At 48.2% G+C, this 11,371-nt stretch overlaps 1 protein-coding gene across 1 annotated transcript in view; it reads right to left on the minus strand.

Annotated features, from left to right (window-relative positions):
* Npc1 (NPC intracellular cholesterol transporter 1) overlaps nt 1-9,554 on the minus strand; it is a 47,519-nt gene extending 37,965 nt beyond the window's left edge. Inside the window, exon 1 of the mRNA XM_005355762.2 lies at nt 9,371-9,554. Within this exon, the coding sequence (XP_005355819.1) occupies nt 9,371-9,427 (57 nt within the window). The 5' untranslated portion in view covers nt 9,428-9,554. The remainder of the gene's footprint in view (nt 1-9,370) is intronic.
* Between the last annotated feature and the right edge of the window lie 1,817 nt (nt 9,555-11,371).

Consider the following 11,371-nt stretch of genomic DNA (forward strand, 5'->3'; position numbering starts at 1 on the left):
TATCTCTTTCTTTGTTCTCCCTCTCTGTAGAGCAAGCGTCAAGATTTTAAACCAAACTCAGCAACTCAAGCTGAGAACTGAAGTTCTGGCCTTCCACAGACAGGTGGTTACCAATGTAACTCAAGTCAAAAAGACAAAAGCTGGTTATGGAGGTGGGGACACAAGGAGCCGTCTCTCATTCCTCACAACTCTCTACCAGATGCCAAGCCCGTCTCCCAGCAGAATTCCAGAGAAAATTCTGGAGGCCAGTTAGAGTTTATTTGGGCAAAATTGATCAGAAAATTCAGCAGGGCTGACACCAAAGCAGGTTCTGAGCTGAACACTCAGACAATGTAATCGGATGGCATTTCCCAGAAAGCTAGGCGACTGGCTGCCAAAGGGCCACAGTTAAGTAATCCCAGATCAACAAACATCCACCCCAAATCCATGGTGAACAGGACAATCAAAATGGCCCAGTGTGGTTTCACAAAGACCACGCTTTTCATGCTTGGCCCCCGAGTTCAAATCCAAGTATCTCTGCCCCTGGGAAGGAAAGGGGAAGGCAGGAGGGGAGTTGGGCACTCTGGATCCCAAGAAGTCAACACTTCAAGTCAATAGGCAGGTTGAGCCCACTACCCCTGAAGGAGTCACTTAACCACTTCAATAGAACAAAACTATTTGGGGTTTCCTGGCCATGCTCAGTCTGGCATCTCACAGATCATCTTGCCCACAGCAGCAGCCCCAGGGAAAGAGGCCCAAGGTGTCCATCAGCTCAGGGTCCTCCCAGCTGTGATGGGCGGCACCAGTGCGCAGTGTCTCATGTATTCCACAGATGCACACAGTGAAGCCCCAGAGACTACAGACATAATTTGTGCAAGATCACACAAGTAGTGGCTTAGCCAGGATTGAAACTGAGGCCTTTTGGAGCCAGGCACAGACTCCTCATAAAAGGTAATTAACTCCACAATTAGGGCTCTTCTCTAGAGTCAGCCGCCCACTCCTTCCTTTGTCAGGGCAGAGCCTACCATCTTGCAGGGCAGCACTGAAGGGCAAGACCCTCTTCACAATTACAGCAAGCAGAGCCTGTTTCCTGCATGACTCTTCCCCTGCCTCTTTCTTGTCAACACCTTTGCCTCTTGGTATCCGCACCTGCCTATGAACAACGCTCTAATTTCATGGACGGCTCCAAGCTCTCCACACTCACCTAGCTGCCTGCCAGCCTCTGGGAAACCAATCTCTTTCCATGCGTCTATTCCCAGGCCTCTTGCAACAGTTTAACCTTTGAAACTGCCTCCACTGCTAACATCATCGCTCTGATAGGACTCCCTTGCTCAACCACCTCCCAGTCTGTAGTCTTCATGTGCTTAGAACCCACCCTCTCCCGCTGCCTGTGAAAAGGGCTCCAGATACCTTGTCTAGGCTCTTCCCTTCCTTCTGTCCTATCCTGAGGAGACCTGTCTGTCTCCACACTGCTCCCTGTCCTCCTCACTACCCTCTAAGGCCATTCTCCAACTCCTGTATGGTACTTGTCGACGCGCCTAGGCATACGGCCCCATGAGGACACAGAACATTTCCCACGCTTATGCCACGGCACTTGCTAAGTGTCTGTTGTCACAACCTCACCCAGACAGAGCTGTGACTCATTGTACCGGAATACAAATGAGCAGGTAAAGTGCCTCATCTAAGGTCTGGACCAAGACACAGCAAAGCTGGACACCTACCTGTGGCCTAGGTGCTTCAGGAGGCTGGGCTCTCCTACTGCACCAAGGGACCACAGAGCGGATGATGTTAGCAGTGGAGGCAGTTTCAAAGGTTAAAGGGACCACAGGTTAAAAGAGACAAGGCTGGACCGCACTCATCTCTGCAACCCATGGAGAATCTAACTGGTGCCTTAGTGGCGGGATTTGCAATCTCAACTTCACCACAGTACAGAAGACAGCCAGGGCTTGTGTGACAAAGAGGACTGATGTGTCACAACGTCTCCCCAGACAGTACAGCAGCACACGCTAATGCCACCACGCTCTGGGCAAGCGGAACTCATGCGGCCACACGCTTCCCTTTTAGACAAAGAACCTGACTTCCAAACACAATGCTGCCTGTTCTCTGACACAGAAGCCTGATTCTGAGATGAGGGCTGTGACGTTTGTCCCTAAACTCGGCATTTGGGAGGCTGAGGTAGCAGGATTGCTACTGGAGGCTAACCCAGGCTATACGGTAAGACTGGGTCACAAAACTAAACTGAACAAAACACACCCTGTTTTTTTTTTTTTTGGTTTTTTTTTTTTTTTTTTGAGACAGGGTTTCTCTGTGGCTTTGGAGCCTGTCCTGGAACTAGCTCTGTAGACCAGGCTGGTCTCGAACTCACAGAGATCCCCTGCCTCTGCCTCCCGAGTGCTGGGATTAAAGGCGTGCGCCACCACCGCCCGGCCCACACCCTGGTTTTAAATTCAGAAACATCCTCTTTTTTTTCCCCCCCCCTTCCCCTGAGATAGGATTTCTCTGTGTATCCTTGATTGTCCTGGAACTCGCTCTGTAGACCAGGCTGGCCTCAAACTCACAGAGATCTGCCTGCTTCTGCCTCCTGAGTGCTGGGATTAAAGGCACCACCTCCCTGCTCAGAAACATCTTCTTATGGAAAGAAGTATTATGTGCAGTATTAAAATGAAACTCACCATGTTTGAGGTCTACCATCACCAAAAAGTGAGTCTAACCAAAACATGAGCCCTGCTCTAGGGATGGGCAGTAGCAAAGGCTGCACTTGTGTGACACACTGAGGTCACTGAACATGGCTAAAAGCAAAAGTCGTATGTGAATTTTACCACCAAAATAACACAAAGCAAAACCCGGTCTCAGCTGTTCTTCACCAGATGAAATGAAAGCCAGAGATGGCAGAGCTTCAGTTCTGTCAGCATCCTGAGGTCAAACGGGATTGAGGATTGCAAGCTGAGTGTCACACCACACCACAGCACACCCAAGTCTCTGACAGTGCATCCGCTGACTCATGGACTGGGGTGTTCCACAGTCTGTATGCTGCTGCCACCACAGAATACCTGAGACTAAGTGATAAGAAGAAATTTATTTGTCTCACAGAGCTGGAGGCTAGAAGGCCAGGGTGGAGGGGCTGCATCTACTCATTCATTTTGACAAAGGTGTATTGACAAAGGTGTATTGAGCTACTCAACGCTTGCAGGGTGTGTATGTGTGTGTGTGTGTGTTCCAGCACAGGAACTCTGCGGGCACGTTCAAGCCAGCGGTCAGATGTGGCATGTGCTCACACTGGTACTCCTAACTGAAAGGGCAACATTACTTAACTAGTACGTTTTGTCCATCCCTAAAATATTTTTTAAAAACTGCATATTTTTAATTGCAAATCAATAAACACCTATCACAAATATCCAGGTTTTGCAGATACACCTAATTACAACTGAAGGCCTTCCTTGGATCAACCCTACTGTTTCTCACATTGAACCAGGGCTAACTCATCACACCCACGTCTCCCTTCCACAGAGGTTTTTTTTGTTTTGTTTTGTTTTTGTTTTTTTCTCTTTTTGAACTCCCCTCAATTATTTTTATCTAGATCCTTAGGGTCAAACTCCACACCACAGAAAAAACAAGACTCATTGTCTCTTCCCCAGGCTTTTGTGTTACCCATCCTGTCTGCCCTGTCGGATGACCTTTGCTTAGATGCCTCCCCCAAGACTCACTTCCTCATTAGGCTGAACTCTGACCCCTTTCACCCTGGTCCAGTGCCTGTGTTCTCAAAGTAGGTGAGCTGTCTTAATAGCTCAGCAGGGCCTGGCACTGAAGCAGAACCTGTCCTCCAAGTGAGACAGCAGATGTCTCATGTTCTGGTGACATGTTTTGGTCACATCTTCAGAGCTCCCTTGTAGATGCACTAGGGCCAAGCACTGATAAAGTCCGCCTCTGAGGGCCAAACATTTACTCTGTAGGCTTCTGAGACTTCAGGTTGCTGTGGCAAATACTCAACTCTGCCTGTAGACATTCGAATGCAGCCATAGCACAAAGTAAATGAAAGGACACATTCCAATAAAACTTTATTTACAAACGCTCTGGCTAGGCCACAGTTTGCTGGTTGTTGCTCTAAGATCAAGCAAAATTTATGAGATCTGCAAGAGTATTTTCTTGCATTTGTTTTGATGCCTTGTAAGACCATGAGATTCTCAACAGCTGGGCCCAGGTATAAGTCTTCCTTTGAAACACCCTGCAGGCTGCATCCCAACCTTCAATGACTCAGAAACCGGCCAAGACTTAGTGAGTTGAGAGAATCTCACTGGGTTTCTTCCGTTAAGAGATGAGAACTCGTGGTCATCTGGCGTCAGCCCAGATTTATGGTGACAAGGTTAGAGTGAGTCTCTACTTTCATAAGACAGGGAAGATGTGCTTTAATTACTAGAAATACTACCGAGTCAGAAACTTGCCGTCAACAGGGCTAGTGTAGGAAGATTTAAGAAAAACTAACTAAAAACTGCTATCTATCAGCAACTACAGTCTATTGTCCATGAGCACATAGGGAGGGCCGCTACCCACACTACACAGAAAGAAACCCTGACCACCACTCCTGGAGGCAAACTCACAAGCCCAGGAGGCGCGCCGGTGGCACGCCAGGCACAAAGCCATGTCGTTTCTCACTCGCCTCCCTTCTCAAGCACTCCATCACACAGAATACAAAGATTTTACAGGCAAGGAACTAAGGCTCAGAAATGATATTCCAAGGCCGCAGAGCTCATAAGTGACATAATTCTGAAAAACAAGACCAATGTTCTCCAGCCCATCTTCTGAATCTTTCCACACTCCCAACCCGAGTGTCTGCACAGTTCAAACTCCAGCCCTGTCTGGGCACTGACTCCTCCTCAGAAAACGCTGCAGCAGACAGGTAGCCCCACCTGCTGCAGCGATGGTCCACAAATATTCTTTTTCACAACCTGGTCATCTGTAAAAACAATGACTACCATTCCCATCTCTAGGTGGCTGTCAAGTGGTAACTCCTTCCTCGGTGTGACTGACCGTTCTCAGCTCCCTGCCAGCACCCAACCACGACGCTACAGAGTTGGGATTACCACACTGCTACCATTGTGGATAAGTAAAGGCAACAGAGGAACCAGCTCCAAGAGGGGAACAGGCCGGGTGGCTGCTGGTTAGCCCCATTGCCCACTGCCTCTGTAGCGAGTTTGGACACAATAACAATAAAATAGGATGGGGTGGAGGGAACTCTGCCCAGAAAGTATACTGCCTTTGGAATTCAGGAGACATAGTAAACAAACATGGCAGGACCTGGAGGTGGAGGCTTGTTTTGATTTGACTTCTAGGGTAGAAACCTCTAGTTCTGTTTCAAAGCCTGCCTGGCATGTGTGCGCATACAGAGAAAGGGTAATTTTGTGCACACCAAGATTTGCCAGTGCATGGAGTTCAAGTCAAATATTTCTAGAGCTCTCCATTGAGTTTGCAGTGTAAGTAACTCACCCAAGCCTACACTACTAGTTACTGTTAGATATGTACGAGCTTCAGCTCACACAGGGTCAGAAGGGCCCCAAAGCCATAGCAAGTGAGCGCTGGTGTGTGTCTGTAGAGGGCCATGGTTAGCCGACTAGCCACTCCCTGGCAACGACCAAGCCACACCGGAGACAGGAGCAGGTACCGAATGAGAAGCTTTACTGGTCAGACAGGTAACTGTTGGGCACCCACTCACTTCAGCTTGCTAAATACCAGGTATCAGGGAATAACACCCAAGCCTGAGTAGACCGCAGAAATCAGCGCAAGCTTCTGGGCCAGCATTGACTAGTCATGTGACCTTGAGACAAACGTGAACTTAACGTTCCTGTTGATAAAACGAGAAAAATGTGGGGCTGGAGAGGACTCAGTGGCTAAGAGCTGCTCTTCCAGAAGTCCCGAGTCAATTCCCAAGATCACACTGTTGCTCACAACTTCATATAACTATCGTTTCATGGGATCCAATGCTCTCTTCTTGCATGCAGATAAAATACATATATATAAGGCTGGAGAGATGGCTCAGTGGTTAAGAGCATTGCCTGCTCTTCCAAAGGTCCTGAGTTCAATTCCCGGCAACCACATGGTGGCTCACAACCACCTGTAATGAGGTCTGGTGCCCTCTTCTGGGCTGCAGACATACACAGAGACAGAATATTGTATACATAATAAATAAATAAATATTTTAAAAAAATACATATATATATAATACAAAAATAAATAAATCTTAAAAACATGAAAATATGCTTTTACTGAAGGGGTTCTGTGAGGACAAAATGGTTAGCTCTGTGCTCATAATGACACACTGTGCATCTCTCGTCTGTACTCCAGAATCATCCGCACTGCCTGCTAGGAAGATGGCTGCACATGACCTGGCAGAACTAACAGCTCCTAGGAGACCGAGGCAAGAGCATTTCCAGCCGGCGGCCAGCCTTGCTTACACAGCAAGCACGACTCAAAAGGAAAAAGATCCTAGCTATTTTAACAACTTGATGAAGATAGTATACCATAATTTACCCTTTATTACAATCAATGTCATCACCAGAAATCAACTGCAAATACATTATATATGGATGCATGCATATATATAATTTATTGTTATTTTATGTTCATTGGTGTTTTGCACAATGTATGATGTCTGTGTGAAGGTGTCAGAAGCCCTGGAAGTGGAGTTACAGACAGGTGTGAGCTGCCATCTGGGTGCTGGGAATTGAACCCGGGGCCTCTGGAAAGGCAGCCAGCACTCCCAACTGCTGAGCCCTCTCTCCAGCTTTGATCACAACTAATATAGTTCTTGCCCTCAAGAGGCCTGCGTTTGGCACTTCAGGAACTAAACAAGTAACTTTTACAAACACCCTGGAAAGTAGACACAGTTACTATGACTTTATAGGGGAGGGAACTGGAGTTCCAGTGGGGAGAGACAGAGTTAAGGACCCCCTCCCACTGCTGCCCCCTCAAAGACTTTGTTAACAGAAAAAGACACTGTAGCAGTGTAAGCAAAAAATCAGGAGATTCCATGGGAAGGCATCCTGGCTGGGGAACAGCACAGGGGCCTGGAGAGGCTGGCACAGACTTTGTGTGGTCTGTCTGGGGAGCAGACGCCCTGTGTGGAGCTCCAGGTGACAGTGAAGGGGGCACCTGAGACAGCCTAGATCAGACTTGCCAGGAGGCGACGCACCATGCTTCAAACAGTGAGTCTTTAACAGGGACACGAGGAGACTTAGCCAGGAGAGGGTGCCTGTGCCTCCCTCAACAGAGGGACTCTTTGTTCTGGCTAATATAATAAATTCGGAGAAATACAAGGTTCTATTCAGCAAGCCCTTTACCCACTTGCAAACAAAGAAACAAAACCTTCCTTTTCCAGTTGGTAATTTGTTATCAATCCGCCTGAAGCTGGAGAAGATCACACATACCCACTCCAATTTCACAATCCCTTCCTCCAGGTCAAAAGATTAACCCACTCCAGATCACCTCTGAAAGCGCCACTTAAATATTTAAGGAGTGCTCAGACCTCAACATATTCCAAGTTCTTCAAGAGGGAAAAAGGTCAGGCAGAAGAAGCTCGTTTATTTCCCCAACTGCATTCATACCTGGATGAACAGGTGGGCTGCTGTTTGTAGGAGGCAGGGTCTTGATATTTACCTGACTGGTTTAGAACCTGTTAGGTAGAAGAGGTTGGCCTCCATTTAGAGATCTGCCTGACTCTTCCTCCCTAGGGCTCAGATTAAAAGCATGCACAGCATGACTATCAGCAAACATAGCATTGTAAACAAGCTGTCTAGGCAGGCACCTGCAACTTTAGCACGAAGGAAGGTGAATTCCAGGCACACCCGGGCAACAGAGTGTCAAAAGCTGGGCCCTTAGAAACTGACACGCAAAAAAGCCAAAACAAACGGGATTCTGTACAAAAACAACTTGGAGATGTTATTCCATCATCTGTAAATTTACAGAGAAAAACCAAAAATCTCTCCAAATGCATTTCAGATTTTCCAAAGGACAGCTGTGTCTAATCCCCAAGCAATTTGATTGGCATTCAGACTGAAACCTGATGAGCTGCAGCCAACCACCAGTACAAGTCCCAAAACCAGATACCCCACCCCCATCTCTTCAGTTGCCTGGGAGCCTTTAGATAGCAGAAAGCTGCTTTTTAAAACAATGGGAGTGTTCCTAGTTCAAAGGACTTTGGAAAGACTTCCAGCATTTTGCAAGAGAATCAACTTTAGTCTACTCAAACGCTCTAGAAGAGGAGCTCACTGCTTATCAACCTTGAGGTAAGTTTAAACCACTTCATAGCGTGGAGTCTGCTGATTAGGTCCTGACCTAAAACTCTGGGGAAAAGAAACTGCTGACGTTTTCTCAAAGGCACCACACTAGGCAGGGAAACGGCTTCTCCACACACTGACTTCATCTCAGTAATGATGAGGTTTTTATGATTTCAAAAAAAATCAAGGCTGAATCAAACACCTAAAACCAGAGATGGCAAGGGTTGGTCTGTCCCAAACAGCACCCCCCCCTCCCCCCGCTTTCTCTGACATTGGGTTCAGCCTGGTGTGTGTACACTTTCTGGCTCCTGGGCCCTCCTGGATCAGCATCCCTACATCCCTGAGCACTGCACAGAGATGTAAAGTACAAAGGATAGGTTTCCTAGACTGGGTAACTGAATCACCACCATGTCATAACTCGTAAGTCCAGTAGAGGGGAGTTAGTGGGCACAGGGCACAGAATTTCCATCGACGTAGTCATCCTGACGTGGTTTAATTAGTACCCATCCGTAGACATCACCAAACACACACCCACTGTTTCAAATGAGAAAACTAGACACACAAACAGTAGTGACACACCCATGCCCAAATTGGCCACAGCAAGGAAAAGCCAGATGAGGGCCTACTGCGTTTGTGGGCCTCAGTTTCCCGAAACTTTATAACATACGTGATAAGAGGCAAACCACACTCTTTACATCAGGCTGATTCACTTCAAGTACTCAGTTTGGTGCCTAAGTCCCGTTCTCTGCCTCCACCGTCTGGAGATAAGGAGCGATAATGCAATAAGAGCTATGTAAACTTAAGAGTTGATGTGCATGTAGAATTTGTTTTGTCTAAAATGGATAAAAACAAGCAAAGTCCCTCTTCTCTGCACCCATTGTCCCTCCAATCCCACTTCCTAAACCAGGTGACCACAGTTGGAATGAGCTCAAAGCTGGCCAAATAGCGGCCCCCGCTGTCACCTCTCCCAGACCACAGGGCAGCGTGAGGGTAGACAGACACAGGAGAAGGCGACCTCCGCGGCTGCACCCGCAAACCAACTTCCCCACGCCTGCGCCCGGGGTCTCCGGAGCCGACGCACGGCCCAGCCCTCCCGCCCGCCCGGGGCTCTGGAAGCCGCTCACCTGCGCAGGGCACAGCAGCAGCAGCAGGAGGCCGAGGGCCGGGAGGCGCGTGCTCATGCTGTCACCGCGCGGGGCTACGGACCTCTGTGGGGCTCGCTGTGAACCGCGACCCGAGCTCCCGGGCACTGGCTGGGCGGTTTCAGGGCAGGCGCCTGACCAAGGAGCGGGCAGACGCAGGCGGCGGGCTGCGCGCGCAAGTCAGGAAGGACGGAGGCGGTGTCGGCTGCCGTCACTCCGAACCCCCTAGGAGGCGGGGTTAAGCGTTCAGGGGCGGGGCTTAAAGCACAGAGAGGGGCGGAGCCTTGGCTGAGCCACGCTGCCAGCCCCCTCTGCTCCGGTCCTCTGTGGGTCGTCTGCACAGCTCTGCTGCCTGGGGACTCTTAGAGCGCAGGTCTCAGTACCCATCGCCAAAGCCACGCTGGCTCGCGCCCTCCCCGGGAACTAGTCCAGCTCTTTTGTGCTGCGCCATCCCTGCGCTCCTCTCGGGCTGGGATCTCTCACACCTGGGGAGCTGCACTTTTAAAATCCATCCTAGGATGGTGCTCTGGACTTAATCAAACAACCTCTGACTTTGATGTTTCAATTTACTGCTCCTTTTTTCCTCCTGGGTTGGAGAGGTCGGGCGAAGGTTTAGCTACTACTTCGAGGTACTACTTCGAGGGAATTTTCCTAATTAAGAAGCCATTCCTCGGATCACTGAAACATTTCAAACTCTGTTTCTTTTATATTTATTTATTCTTGGTTTTTCAAGATAGGGTTTCTTTATATAACAGTCTTCAACCTCTGTTTCTTTAGGCCCCGATAAGTACTCTGATCAACTCTCCCAGTCCCAATTACCCAAAAGGAATCCTTACTGTCGCATCTTCTAGCCAACGGGGCTCTTCAAAGCGGTGGCTTGACCCTGTTGGGATATGACTGCTTGATTCAGACCAGGTTTGAGAGCGCACTAAATCGCACCACCTACCGGCCAAGGCGCGTCTAGCAGTGAACCCATGCTTACGGTGAAAATGTAACCTTCTGTGAAGTTTAAATTTTTTAAAAATCACTTATAATTGCACCATGATGGTCAGTCTATGTTACACTGTGCTGTATTTTATCTTATGAGTTTTTTTTCTTGGTGAAAACTATTTTAACATGATTGAGACCCAAATAGAAGCTCTTTGTTTGCACAATACCACCACTTTCCCTTCCCTAAACCTTCTTATATTCCCTAACTTGTCTGGATTCCACAAAGCCTTGCCTCTTCCTGAACTCTCTGCTTCCCTGTGGCACTGCAGTCCAATAGCATGGAAGCTGCTGCTGCTTTTCCTCATGAAGAGAGAAAGAGGGAGGTGTGACCAGAATTCCAGAAAGCAATGCGCCCATGTCAGACCTGCAAGGCTGATGGACTGGTGAGCACTTCCGTGCTTGTGCAGAGCCAGAATAATGCAGGTCCACAGTCAAGTTATTTCAGTCCCCCTACCACGCACCACCCACCTGTGTTTGACCTTATGTAAATCCCTTTGAAATGTACAACGAGAGCCCTATCTTCCACCAATCCAAAGGCTAAAGTATCAAGAGCTAACATCTGAGACAGCTACACAGAGGCTTCCTGGCTTGCTGTGATTTGTCTATCTTTAAAAGGTGCCTTTATTATTCCTTGCTTTGTTTTGTTCATGAAACTGCTACCACATGGGCATAGGGTATTTGGGGCACCTGAACCTGTGTTTCTAGACCATGGTCACTGGTGTGTGTGTGTGTGTGCAAATTGACCCAAGCCAAAATTCTGTTTAGTTGGCGGATGAAAGAAGGCCTTAAATGGCTATGCTAATAGCCTGTGACCCATCCAGTAATTTATTTAAACAGCCTCCCATTGGAGTTCCTATTGACACTTGCTATAGGAAAGAACGACACAAAACTCAAATTTCTGTAATCTTCTGAAGAAAACAGAAGTTATCCCCTGTGCTGGGGGATTGAACACAGAGCTTTGGGCATGCCAAGCAAATGCTTTACGAATGGGCT

Source organism: Microtus ochrogaster, chromosome 18 (assembly GCF_000317375.1).
Source record: "Microtus ochrogaster isolate Prairie Vole_2 chromosome 18, MicOch1.0, whole genome shotgun sequence".
NCBI lineage: Eukaryota > Metazoa > Chordata > Mammalia > Rodentia > Cricetidae > Microtus > Microtus ochrogaster.